We start from the raw sequence: 13,343 nt of genomic DNA on the forward strand, positions 1-13,343 counted from the left end.
GGAACCCCTCCGGACTCACGAGAGGTGCCTGGAGTCCCCCAGAGTGCAGAAAGGGACCCTGTGGATGGAGAGAAGAGGGGCCCCCAAGGAAAGATGCTGCTAGGAGGAACTGGAGGCTGGGACTTCGGAGTTCTCACCGGGAGGCCTCCTCTACCCAAGCCCAGCCTTCGTTCAGGGTCTGGAACGTGTCCCCAGTCTCCCCTCCTGGGCACAGCTGTCTCCCTTTCCAAGTGGCCCTGGGGCTTGAGAGGGGCCCTCAGCCCAGCTCTGACTGCTTGTCTCAGTCACCTGGCTGGGCTCCGTTCTGACCTGTTCTCAGTCTCCTGCCACCGCTGCCTTCCTCCTCCTCCTCCTCCTCCTCCGTCCACTCCTCCAAGCTTGATCCTCCTCCTTCCTCCTCCTCATGGAGCACATTCTCCAAGACGCCAAGTCCATCTCCCCTCCCCTCCAGTCCCCACGCATCCCCGAGAACATCCAGGACAGCCAATGGGGGGCTCCTGGTCTCAGGATCCAGATCCAGAAGCCCCTGGAACAGGGATAAGGCTGGAGGTGTGAACTGGTCCCAGGGCGCAGGGGGCCGCAGGGGCCGAGGCCGGGTGGTCATCCAGCGGGCAAAAGCCTCAAACTCAGGGTCGGGGGCTAACGCCACGTCCCATGGGAAGCAGGCTGTGGCAGCGCAGAAGAGAAGCACCCCCAGGGCCCAGGAGTCCACGGCCGGCCGCAGGGGGAGTGTGTCCGGAGGCAGCAGCAGGCAGAGCTCTGGTGGCGCAGTGGGCAGGGGCACGGGTGGAGCAGGAGTTGGGCTGCCCTCCGGCCGGGTCAGGCCTAGGTCACCTAGGGCCACACGGCTGCAGGCAGGGTCAAAGACCAGCACGTTGTCTGGCTTGACATCTGCGTGCACCAGTCCCCGGCCATGGAGAAAGTCCAGGGCTGCAGCCAGCTGGGCCGCCACCCGCTTCACCATCAGCTCTGGTAGGCCCTGAGGTCAGGAGAGAGGAGGAAGGCAGGTGGTCTCAATACCCTCAGTGCCTTTGGGAAAGGCTGTGGACTCCCAGAGATCCTGACTCTCGGAACTTGGGGGTCCAGAACCAGGACTTGCAGCTCCCACCAGTTTCCCCAGATACCCCAGGCCTCCTTCAGATCAATACCCACAGCCTGCATCCCAACCCACTCCTGATGTCTTTCTCACTGGATCCCCAATTCCAGACAGAAACACTTTCCTTTTAGCTTCCTCCAATGACCGTCCAGACCCTGGTTCTTTTTTTTTTTTTCCAGTCCTGGGCCTTGGATTCAGGGCCTGAGCACTGTCCCTGGCTTCTTTTTGCTCAAGGCTAGCACTCTGCCACTTGAGCCACAGCGCCGCTTCTGGCCATTTTCTATATATATGGTGCTGGGAAATCGAACCCAGGGCCTCACTCTTGCCACTAGACCATATTTTCAGCCCCCAGACCCTGGTTCTTGAATTCACTTTGAACATTTCTTCCATCTCTTCTAAATAGATCATCCAGTTCATCCTTCCATCTGTTCATACACCCATCCATCCATCCACTCACCCACCCATCCACCCATCCATCCATCCACCCATTCACCCACCCATCCATCCATCCACTCATCCACCCACCCATCCATCCACCCATCCATCCATCCACCCATCCACCCACCTATCTATCCATCCATTTACCTATCCACCCATCCATCCATCCACCCACCCATCCATCCATCCACTATCCATCTATCCATCCATCCACCTATTCATCCACCCATCCACCTACCCACTTACCCATTGATCTATCTACCCACACATCCATCTATCTACCCATCCATCTATCCATCCACCCATCTATCCATTCATCTACCCACCCATCCATCACCTTTTTATCTACTCATCCTATCCATCATCTATTCATTCTCCATCCATCCATCTGTCCATATACTTATCCCATCCATCATCCATCCATCCATCCATCCATCCATCCATCTTTTCATCCATCTATCCATCCACTCTTTCATTCTGCCATTCTGCATGTATATAACCATCTATCCTTCCTCTTTCCACTCCATTTATCCATTACTCTATCTCCAACTCAAAGTACCCGGACTACCCCCATGCCCCAGTCTTCAAAGTCAAGAGGACCTAGAATCTCCTACGTTCCATCCTGAGCTGGGCTCTTTCCTAGAGACTACCTCTTACCTCCCATCTCCAGGGCTATCTACCCTACTCTTCCTCTGTTGTCTCTGTCCTCCTCTGTACCCCATCCCTTCCCATCCCCATTCCTATCCCATCTATAACCACACTCCTGGCCCTAATGCCAAGCAGAACCCTAAGTGTCATGACACCCCTTCAGCACCCTGCCCCTCTCCCGCCCCTCCTGTCTGGTATGTGGATAGAAGGATGGATACACCTGGGGCTCAGGCATGGGACTGCATCGAGACTTAGCACAGGGAAGTGTTCAGGCACTCAGGGTGGATCTGGGCTGGGCACTGATTGGGGGGAGGGTGTCAGTGCTGGGCTTAGAGATGGATCTAAGGACAGAGTGGGAGAAGCAGTCCCCACATTCATCTCCAATGTGCCTCACCTTTTCCTGGAGCATCTCGCTGAGGTCCCCGTGGGGTGCATATTCCTGGGCAAAGGCAAAATATCGGGGTGTCTGTAGGGGTCCCCCCAGAGTCTGCAGCAAGCCAGGATGTGAGGAGACGCAGCGGCCCACACAGAACTCCCGCAGGAAGGTGGTTCTTGAGACCGAGGCACGACGAAGGAGCTTGAGAGCCACAGCTGGGCCTGCCAGGGACACGGGTGACAGGGGTGATTCTGAGAGCCCTTGTCCTGCTTGGGCGCCTTGGGCCGGCCACTTAATCTTTCTACACCTGAGACTTGTGTGGGCCTGTTGCCTCTTGAATAGGGAGCATAGTGCTGACGCATGTTTCTTTCAGTCTTTTTTCTTTTCTGTGTCAGTCCTGGGGTTTTACCTTGGAACCTGAGTTCTCTCCCTTAGCTTTTTCCCCTCAAGGCTGGTGCTCTACCACTTGCACCACAGCTCCACTTCTGGACTTTTGCTGATTCTTCAGTGTCTCACAGACTCTCCTATCCAGGCTGGCTTCCCACTGTGATCCTCAGCTCTCAGCCTCCTGAAACCTGAGGATCTTCTTAGATGATCTGCATGGTGCGTCCCCTACAGCTCCGCCTGCAGTGGGGAAGCGTGGCGTCCACCCTGTGTGGAGGAACTCACCCCCGTGGCGAGGCTGCGCCAGGAGCACTCGGCCATACGAGCCGGAGCCCAGCTTTCGGATGAGGCGGTACTGGACACGGAGGCTCCTCACTGGGGCCACCCTGGGGGTCGTCAGCTCCACCAGGCGCTGGAGGGCCTTGGCTGTGTCCTCCTACCAGAAGAGCGACAGGGTGGGCAGAGGGTGAGTCTGGGGTCTCTGAGGGGAGGCAGGCACCGGGCTGAGCTGTGTGAGCAGCAACAATGGTCACCATCCCCAGAGGAGAGGGTGAGTCACGGTGACTCACCGGCCTCAGCCACCTGTTTTTGTGTCCTGGCAGGGGTAGGGATCATTGTCTCAGAGCCTCTGCCTGCTCTCCCCTCCAACCACAGGAAGCCACCAGAAGCCCCCCAGCCCCAACTGGGCCTGCACACTCCCATGTGCCCCCGGGGCTCGCCCTGTCCTGTCCCACGGGGCCTGTTCACTGCCTGGTGGGGGCTTCAGCCTTGTGTGTCTCCCTGGCTCCATGTTGCTCCCTGCCCATCTGGGTCTTGGGGGTCTCTTTGTGTCACCTCTGTGTCTTCTTGGTCATTCTTGCTCCCTTCCTCCCTTCTCTCACCTCTGGGTCCCCATCCTCCGAGGTATCTGGAGCCCTGACCTCCGTCTCAGGGTTGCCTGGTGTGGGCCAGCCCTGGGGCAGGCCCCCCTTATCTGGACTTCCCGCACTGCAGCCAGCCCCCCTGGGCCCCTCCAGTCTTCGTCCGGCACAGCTCTGCTGGGCCCCGTCTGAGGGAGGCCTCAGGGTCCCTCTGTGTCTGGAAGGATCTCCCTGGTCCCAGTATTTGTCAGGTTTGTTCTCCCCCTTTCTGGCACTCTCTGGGCATGTGCTACTGCCTGCATCATCCCTCTCATCTCTCTGCTTCTCTCTCATTCTCCTTTCTCCTCACTCCCACTTCTAGAAATCTCTCTCCTGCCTTAGGAGTGTCTTGCTTTCAGTCTTTCCTCTGTCTCACTTGTTCTCGCAATTCTCTGTCTCTCTCAATCTCTCTCTTACACAGTCTTTGTTTCTCCCTTTGCTACCTTAATGCTTCTGTCTTTCTCTCTGAATCCTCTCTCTCTCTCTCTCTCTCTCTCTCTCTCTCTCTCTCTCTCTCTGACTTTGTCTCTCTTTGGCCACCACCCTCCCTCTATCTCATGCTGGGGTCTAGGTAAGCTTCTGTCTCCCCGCTCAGTCTGTCGGTCTGGTCCCTCTGCCTTCTCCCCTCACTCTCTACCGACCTCGGAGTCCAGCCCTGGGCGGTCCCACCCTCTGTCCCTGCCTCTGCGTCTCTCTGGCCCTCTGGGCATCTGCTTGCTCTCCCGCTCTCCCAGGTCTCTCTCTGCCAGTGTCTCTGCTCCTCTCTTTGTTCTGTCTCTCTGAGCTTTGTCCCTCCCTTTCTCCAGGCAGAGGTGTGTGTGACAGTCAGAGACAGAGACGTCCCGTCCTCCACGCCTCCCTCCCTCCCCCTTCCAAACTTAGACCAGCTTGGACTCTGGGCGCTGGGCCCAGGACAGAGGGGACAAAATGTGTTGTGAACCCCCAAAGGCCAAGCCTGAGGGCAGAGATGAGGGGGAGACCCCTCAGCCCTCATTGGGAAGACAAGAGACAGGCACCAGGCTCAGGCAGGCTGCTTCTGGAGGGGCAAGAAACACTAGAGGCCAGGGATGAGCTACTGAGCTCCTTAACACTGTCTCTGAACCCCAGTTCCCACCCTTAGACCCAGGAGTCTGAGTCCCAGTTCTCCTCCCTCAGATCCAGTGGTCAAGGCTATGGTCTCCACCCTCAGACCCGGGGGTCCAGGCCCAGCCTCCTCCCTCAGACCCAGGGGTCCAGGTCCATCCCCCCCTCTCTCAGACCCAGGGGTCCAGGCCTAGCCTCCTCCCTCAGACCTAAAGGTCCAGACCCCAGCCTCCTCCCACAGACCCAGGGGTCCAGGTCCAGCCTCTTCCCTCAGACCCAGGGGTCCAGGCCCAACTTCCCTCCTTAGACCCAGGGGTTGACCCCTCCCCCCCCTTTGTCCCCAGAGCTAGGAGCTGCTGCTGGGTGTTGCTCCCTGAAGGAAATTCTGTATGTCCTCTGCCCCTACCTGCCCCTGGCCTGGTGCAGCAGGCTCCCTGCCCCCCTCCCCCCGCCTCTGCTCTCCAAAGGCTCAGGATTTATCTCCAGTGTGAAGAGCAGGAAACTGAGGCTCCGAGAGGTGGCCCGCCTCACCCCAGGTCAGAGCGGGCTGAGCCAGGGCTGTGACTCACATTAACTCTGCCTCGAGTTTCCACTACTACTACAACCTGCTATTAATAAATTGCAGCCGGGCATGGCAGAGGCTCTGGAAGGATCCTCTGGACACTGCATGGCCCCTAGGAACCCTGAAGGTGGGAGGCCACAGAGGGAGAATTTCCTTTCACACTTTTTGAAAAGTTGCAAACATGTTGGCACATAGACAGAACACGGTGTTGGTCAGTCCGGAGCCACTACTGAACAATGTGGATAGGACTCAATGTTGGAGCCACTACCATTCAGTGCCACCACCAGTCACATTCACATGGCCTTGTTTCCCTGGGGGGGGCCAATTTATGCACACACAACTGTGTGTGTGTGTGTTTGACAGTCCTGAAGCTTGAACTCAGGGCCTTGCACTCTCACTTGGGTATTTTGCTCAAGGATAGTGCTCTACCAGTTGAGCCACAGCTCCACTTTCAGCTTTTTGCCAACTTAATTAGAGATAAGATTCTCATGGACTTTCCTGCCCTGACTGGCTTCAAACCTTGATCCTCAGATCTCAGCCTCCTGAGTAGCTGGGACGACAGACATGAGACATTGGTACCCAGTTGACACAGACTATGTTAAGACATACGTCATATTGATTTCACCTTGAGTGCAAAAGACACTGCTTTAACATATCCTAGCCAGGCCTGGGAATATGGCCTAGTGGCAAGAGTGCTTGCCTCGTATACATGAGGCCCTGGGTTCGATTCCCCAGCACCACATATACAGAAAATGGCAGGAAGTGGTGCTGTGGCTTAAGTGGCAGAGTGCTAGCCTTGAACAAAAAGAAGACAGGGACAGTGCTCAGGCCCTGAGTTCAAGCCCTAGGACTGGCAAAAAAAAAAGATATCCTAGCCATAGCCGGATGCCAGGGGCTAACAGCTGTAATCCTTGCTACTTAGGAAGCTGAGATATGAGGATCCAGATTTGAGGTCAGTTGGGTAGGAAAGTCTGTGAGACTCTTGTTTTTTTTTTTTGCCAGTCCTGAGGCTTGGACTCAGGGCCTGAGCACTGTCCCTGGCTTCCTTTTGCTCAAGGCTAGCACTCTGCCACTTACAGCGCCACTTCTGGCCGTTTTCTGTATATGTGGTGCTGGGGAATTGAACCCAGGGCCTCATGTATACGAGGCAAGCTCTCTTGCCACTAGGCCATATCCCCAGCCCCTCTGTGAGACTCTTGTCTCCAATTAATCATAGAAAAAGCTGGAAGTAACACTGTGGCTCAAGTGGTAGAGTGCTAGCCTTGAGCAAAAGGAGCTCAGGGACAGCACTCTGGTACAGAGTTTAAGCCCTAAGACTGGCAAAGAAAAAAAAAACCATATATATGATATCCTAGCAAGCTGGGGCACTGCTGCTCACATGGGCAGCCCCTGCCCCTGCTCCTCATGCATGAGGCCCTGGGGTTTCATTCTCCGTTCTGTAAAACTTAAAGCCCCCAAACTCCAGCCCAAGAAAATAAAAGCCTGCACTTGGAGACCTGACCAGAACACATGTTTGTGATGGAGACAGAGGCTCCTTATGCTCCCCTGCATATTTTTCCATTATATCTGAAATTTTCTTTCATAAAATCTGAACATTATAAACCAGATCACAGACAGGAGAACTTGTGTGCACTCAGGTGTGCGTCTCTCTAAAATTAAGGAAAAGGGGCTGGGACTGTGGCTTAGTGGTAGAGGGCTTGCCTAGCATGCATGAAGCACTGGGTTCAATTCCTCAGTATCACATACACAGAAAAAGCCAGAAGTGGTGCTGTGGCTCAAGTGATAGAGTATTAGCCTTAAGCAAAAGAGCGCAGGACAGTGCCCAGGCCCTGCAAGCCCCAGGACTGGCAAAAAATTAAATTAAGGAAAATTCCCATGTTAGCCACAATATGGTGATCACCACAACTCCACTTCTGACTTTTTTTTCTGGTTCATCTGAGATAAGAGTCTTAAGGGCTTTCCTTCCTGGGCTGTCTTCAAACCAGGACCTTCAGATCTCAGCCCCCTGAATAGGTAGGATTACAGGCATGAGCCTTTGGCACCCAGCCATTACTGATAGTCCTTGAAAATCAGCCAGTAACAGCTGGTGGCTCATGCCTGTAATCTTAGCTACTCAGGAGGCTCAGATCTGAGGATCACAGCTTAAAACCAGCGTGGGCAGGAAAGTAGGAAAGTCTGGAGACTCTTATCTCCAATTAACCACCAGAAAACCAGAAGTGGTGCTGTGGCTCAAAGTAGTAGAGCACTAGGAAGAGCTCAGGGACAGCGCCCAGGCCCTCCAGAAATCAGCCAGTAGCCTGTCTGCACTCAATTTCTGCCCCTATTTGTTCCAATGCTTGGGTGCAAGGTTACTTTCTCTGAGTGGTTTTCAGGGAACTTTGATCAGTATTTGCGTCCCATCAGTCGCATTTTTCCCCAGAAACCCATTCAAATCTCTAAAATCTCAGAAAATGATGTAGTGGTAAGGCCTGCTTGCCGACAGGCCTCAGGAGCTCTTTCCCAGTTTGCTAATTGATTCATCCAAGAGTATGTACAGAGATTCTTTGAACAAGGCCTGAGTCCCAGTGATTGGCAAGAAAACCGAGGCACAGAGAGACAGACCCTTGGCCCCAGAGCCAGGGTTCCATGAGGTCGGGAGCATCCAGGCTTCTGGGCAGCTCTTGTGGCTGGTCCTGCACAGGGTGGGCTGGGCTGGGGCAGGGGCTGAAGGTCAGGCTAGAGAGGCTGCCACCTGGGCCTCCGGAGCCGACCAAGGCGGCCACCCTCCCCCAGAGGCTCACCAGTGATCCCACAGGCTTTGCACCTCCCCATTTAGCAGTGTTACTCCGTGGGGTCACCCGGAGTGACCTCGGGGCACAGGTGTGGCTGGGCCCCAGAGTACACATGCCCCTCTCTCAAGCTGGGCGCAAAGCATCAGGCCCTTCCTCCTGTCCCGGTGCCCACCAGCCCCCAAGGGCCTCTTAGGGCCCTCTCTCCCTGCCCCCTTCTCCCCTGGCTGAGTGAGCAGGGGACTTCTGAATATAGTTCCACTGCCTCCGTGCCTCAGTTTCTCATGTGCGAAATGATATTCATCACAGCTCAAACCCAGGGCTTGTTTTGCAAGACTAGAATTCCAACTCTAGGCCCTGAGGTGCTCTACCACTCAAGCCATACACCCAACTCTTTTTGCTATAGTTTATTTTTCAGATAGCATCTTACACTTTTTGCTCAATTTTTGTGACCCCCTGCATAGGCTGTTATGTGCCTGTTATCCCCCTCCTTAAAGGCTATTATGTGCCAAAAGTCCTGGCTCTTTATTTTTCTTTCTGCAGCTTACAAGCCCAGTTAGAGAACTAATATGCTATTTGGGGTTCCTAAAGCCTGAACTGGAGAATCTGGGTGTTAGGTACGCTCACTTGGGCCTGCTGACTGTGGGCTCAATGCCAGTGGGTCAGCACCATATGTTTAAAAGGCTCTAGTAGTGCATGCCTATAATCCCAGCCCACAAGGGAAGTGGAAATAGGAGGATCATGTTCCAAGCCCAGATGGGCAAAAGTGTGCAATTTGATCTGAGGAACAAATGAAAAGCAAAGGGGCTGGGTGTGTGTGTGGGGCGTGTCTTAAGGGGTAGAGCACTTAATCAGAAGGTGCTGAGTTCAACTCCCAGTTATGCCAAAAGAGAGAAAAAAAATGTGTCTGTAAATAGAAACACACCAATCAACAAGGCTGTGTATTGACTGGGTGATGAAAATGTGGTCGGTTAGTCAGGAACCTGACCCTCTCCTTCCCCAGGGGCAGGAGTTCAGTAGTGGCTAATTTGGTGTCCTGGGCACCTTTATAGAACACAGCTACCATCAGTCATGGTGACACATACCTATAATCTCAGCACTCCTGACATGGGGGCAAGAGGCCTGAGAGTTCAAGGCCAGCCTTCGTTACCCATGGAGAGAGAACCTGTCTCAAAACAAATAAACCAAGCCTCACGCTGCTGGGAATACATCGACGGTACTGAGTGAGCTAAACATGTCATCAATATTATTTTCACCTACTTGTTTTTTAAACATCTTTCTAATCATTCTGTCCTGGTTCCTCCCCTGCTCAGTCACAAACCACAGCTCCTCTTTGCCCTGCAGCTCTGAGCCTGGCCTGGATCCCGAGGTTGCTGCTGGCACCTATTCCGGACTTATCTCCTGCCTCACCCCAACTTACCCAACACCCCAGTCACATGGGAAGAGTTTGGGGTGCCCAGGGCACGCTGGATTCTCTATGTGTGTCGGGAAGTGTGTATGAATGGAGAGACAGATGACGGCCCAATGCAGTGGTTTTGTAATGGCTCAGTAAATCCGGTGTGATTAACAATAATTCTAGCTCGTATCTGCAGAACTCTGTGCATTACCAGCCCCCGTGTTAATCCTTCCGTCGGCTCTGAGGAGGCAGGCCCTATTCTTAGCTGTGTTTCATAGTTGAGGAAAGAGAGACTCACGGAGATTAAGTCTTCTGCCCCGTGTCCTGCTGCAGGTCAATGGCTGATCTGGGACTCAGACTCCAGCCCGGTGCATCTCACGTCCTTGGGCTCCACTGAGCTATTTGTAGATGTTGTAAGCCAGGCACTGGGGACTGAAGCACGCCCAGGTTGTTGTCTTCTCATCTTTCCATTCAAACTCTACACATGTATCCTATGGCCAGGACCAGATGGGTCTCCCAGCATCATTGGTGCCTGGGACCACTGAAGACAGAGCCTGTGTCTGCCTTGAAGGCTCTGCAGGTGCCTGCCCAGGGCTGGGAGCAGGAGGCACACGAGGGATCTGGCAATGATACCCAACTGCTCTTCTCTTTCTTTTTGTCATTGTGCTGGTACTGGGGCTTGAGCTCAGGACCTCACACTTTCCCATGTCTTTTTCTTAAGGCAGGAGCTCTCTCTCTCTTGAGCCTCAGCTCCCTTTCCAGCTTTTTTTTTTCTTTTTATTGCCAGTCCTGGAGCTTGGACTCAGGGCCTGAGCACTGTGCCTGGCTTCGTTCTGCTCAAGACTAGCACTCTGCCACTTGAGCCACAGCACCACTTCTGGCCTTTTCTGTGTATATGGTGCTGAGGAATCAAACCCAGGGCTTCATGCATGCTAGGCAAGCACTCTACCACTAAGGCACATTCTCAGCTCCCCCTTCCAGCTTTTTCCTGGTTAATTGGAGATAAGAATCTTACAGAGTGGGGACTGAGAATGCGGCTTAGTGCAAGAATACTTGGCTAGCATGCATGAAGCCTTGGGTTCTATTCCTCAGCACCACATAAACAGAAAAAGCTGGAAGTGGTGCTGTGGCTCAAGTGGTAGAGCGCTAGCCTTGAGCAAAAGAAGCTCAGGGACAGTGCTCAGGCCCTGAGTTCAAGCCCCAGGACTGGCAAAACAAACAAAAAAACCTGAGAAGCAGGGCTGGGAATATGGCCTAGTGGTAAGAGTCTCCCATACATGAAGCCCTGGGTTCAATTCCCCAGCACCACATATACAGAAAATGGCCACAAGTGGTGCTGTGACTCAAGTGGCAGAGTTCTAGCCTTGAGCAAAAAGAAGCCAGGGACAGTGCTGAGGCCCTGAGTCCAAGCCTAAGGACTGGCCAAAAACAAAAAACAAAAAACCTGAGAAGCTCCAGGAAAATGGAGTAATTAACTATCCAGCACCTGCCAGGCTTGCTACTATGCTTCAAGCTAGCAAAACCAACCTCCACATCTCACCCATAAATCTAGACAGGAGGCAGAAGCCCTCTCTGGCCACTGAGTGTGGGTGGGTGAGGAACCTGGGGGTGATGGATACGGCTCTGGTGGGGGGGAGGGGAATGTAAAAGTGTTAATTGGATGCTCCTGGCTCACACCTGTCATCCCAGCTACTCAGGAGACTGAGACCTGGAGGAACTCAGCTCAAAGTCATCCTGGACAGAAATGTCTTCAAGATCCAGCTTCAATTAACCCGCAAAATGCTGGACTACAGGTGTGACTCTTCCTCTCCCTCATCATCATCTCCCTTTCTTGCTTCTGCTACTTTCTCCATGATGTCTTCAAGATCCAGCTTCAATTAACCAGCAAAATGCTGGACTACAGGTGTGACTCTCCCTCTCTCTCATCATCATCTCCCTTTCTTGCTTCTGCTACTTTCTCCATGATCCCTACTCCTCCCCTAGTGACCTTGGGTGGGTCCTCCCCCCAACTCCATTTTGCACACCCCTCTGTCTCCTGAGGCCAAAAATCCTATTGGCTAGCGACAGGCACCCAAGCCCTATCGTGGGAAGCTCCTGGGGGCGCTGCTGGTGCTTGGAAGCAGTCGGAGGCTGGCACCACACTGGGTGTGGTGAGATAAGGGGTTCTGCAGTAGGTGGAGACCTGGCCTCCATCCAGCCCAGATTCCAGACTGCTGTCAGGGAGGGGTGGGCTCAGGGCTCAGGGCGGGGCTGGGGGCGGGGCAGAGGGCGGGCACTGGAGTGGCAAGCCCTTCGCCCATCCCTGACCAAGGCTCGGCAGGATGGTGACTGTCTCTTAGGAGCCTGGCTCACCGGTGGGAGAAGGCGTGCTTTGGCTCAAATGGCAATTCACTAGCGCTGTCTACTCCTCAGAATGCCTCATCCAACCAGACAAGGTCTGGTCTTCCTCTTCAGCCGTTTCTGACTCTGCCTTTAGGATCAGCTTTATTAGTTATTTGTTCTTCTGTTAGTAACTGGCATTAAGCAAAGGGTTGGGGAGGGAGGGGAAAGCCTTCCTGGGCGTTAGGCACATTCACACCTGTCATCTTAGCTACTCATGAGCCTGAGATCTGAGGATCACAGTTCAAAGCCAGTCTGGGCAGAAAAGTCTGTAAGACCCTTATCTCCAATTAATTATCAAAAAGCCGGAAGGACAGCTAGCTGTGACTCAAGTAGTAGAACGCCATCCTCAAGCGAAAAGGCTCAGGGACAGTGCCCAGGCCCTGTTTAAGGCCCTTCCCACCATAAAATAAATAAACAAGTAAACAAATCTATTATTCAGTGCCATGTTCAGGTGGATTCCTGGGCCAGAGAAAGGACACTGGTGATGTCTGAAGAGTTTAATAAACACTGACAGAGCCACCCTGAGTTCTTGATTTGGGCAGAGCTATCTAGTTTGGGTGATGACAGCACATGGGAAGTTAGGTAAGGGGCCCACAGCAACCTGTTGCTACTACAACCTCTCTGTAACTCTGAAAGTTGTTTTATTTTGTTTGTTTTTTAAAATTAAAGGATCTTCACAAGAAATACCAAGGGGCTGGGAATGTGGCTTAGCGGTAGAGTGCTTGCCTAGCATGCACGAAGCCCTGGGTTTGATTCCTCAGTGCTACATCAACTAAAAAAGCCAGGAGTGGTGCTGCGGCTCAAGTGGTAGAGTGCTAGCCTTGAACACAAAAGCTCAGAGACAGTGCCTAGGCACTGAGTTCCAGCCCCATAACTGACAACAACAAAAAATCCGGCTACTCTGGAGGCAGAGTCTGGGAGAATCATGGTTGAAGGCCAACCTGGGCAATAAACCAATGATACCCATCTCAGTCAGTATGATGGGTGTGGTGGGCACATGTGTGATCCTAGCTACCCTGAAGGCACAGATGGGATGATCCCAGTCTGAGGTAAGCCCCCCAGCAAAAGCTTGAATCCTGAATTCAATCCTTTCCCAAGAAAAAGAAGTTCCACGTGTTAGGAATGATATTTGCTTTGAAGTAATTATTATTTTAAAAAGAGAGCGGTGGGGCTGGGAATATGGCCTAGTGGTAGAGTGCTTGCCTCATATACATGAAGCCCTGGGTTCGATTCCTCAGTACCAAATATATATAGAAAAAGCCAGAAGTGGCGCTGTGGCTCAAGTGGTAGAGTGCTAGCCTTGAGCAAAAA

General features: G+C 53.3%; 1 protein-coding gene across 1 annotated transcript; it reads right to left on the reverse strand.

The window, feature by feature from the left end:
• Nucleotides 1-280: 280 nt before the first annotated feature.
• On the reverse strand, nucleotides 281-4,135 carry Sbk3 (SH3 domain binding kinase family member 3). Its single transcript, XM_048368998.1, has 4 exons — nucleotides 3,824-4,135; nucleotides 3,228-3,378; nucleotides 2,577-2,779; nucleotides 281-979 (listed from the first exon to the last, which is right to left on the reverse strand). Exons 1-4 carry the CDS (start codon nucleotides 4,133-4,135, stop codon nucleotides 281-283), a joined length of 1,365 nt encoding a protein of 454 aa, XP_048224955.1.
• Nucleotides 4,136-13,343: the final 9,208 nt, after the last annotated feature.

Source organism: Perognathus longimembris, chromosome 20 (genome assembly GCF_023159225.1).
Source record: "Perognathus longimembris pacificus isolate PPM17 chromosome 20, ASM2315922v1, whole genome shotgun sequence".
Lineage (NCBI taxonomy): Eukaryota > Metazoa > Chordata > Mammalia > Rodentia > Heteromyidae > Perognathus > Perognathus longimembris.

Bases quoted from the DNA above. Each gene is read 5' to 3' on its own strand.
- Sbk3 (XM_048368998.1), bottom strand. From the start codon at position 4,135: ATGAGAGAGAAGCAGAGAGATGAGAGGGATGATGCAGGCAGTAGCACA. The intron at 3,379-3,823 runs GTGAGAGAAGGG...CTCTTCTGGTAG, and splicing joins CGGAGGATGGGGACCCAGAG to GAGGACACAGCCAAGGCCCT. The intron at 2,780-3,227 runs GTGAGTTCCTCC...TGTCCCTGGCAG, and splicing joins GGCGCAGCCTCGCCACGGGG to GCCCAGCTGTGGCTCTCAAG.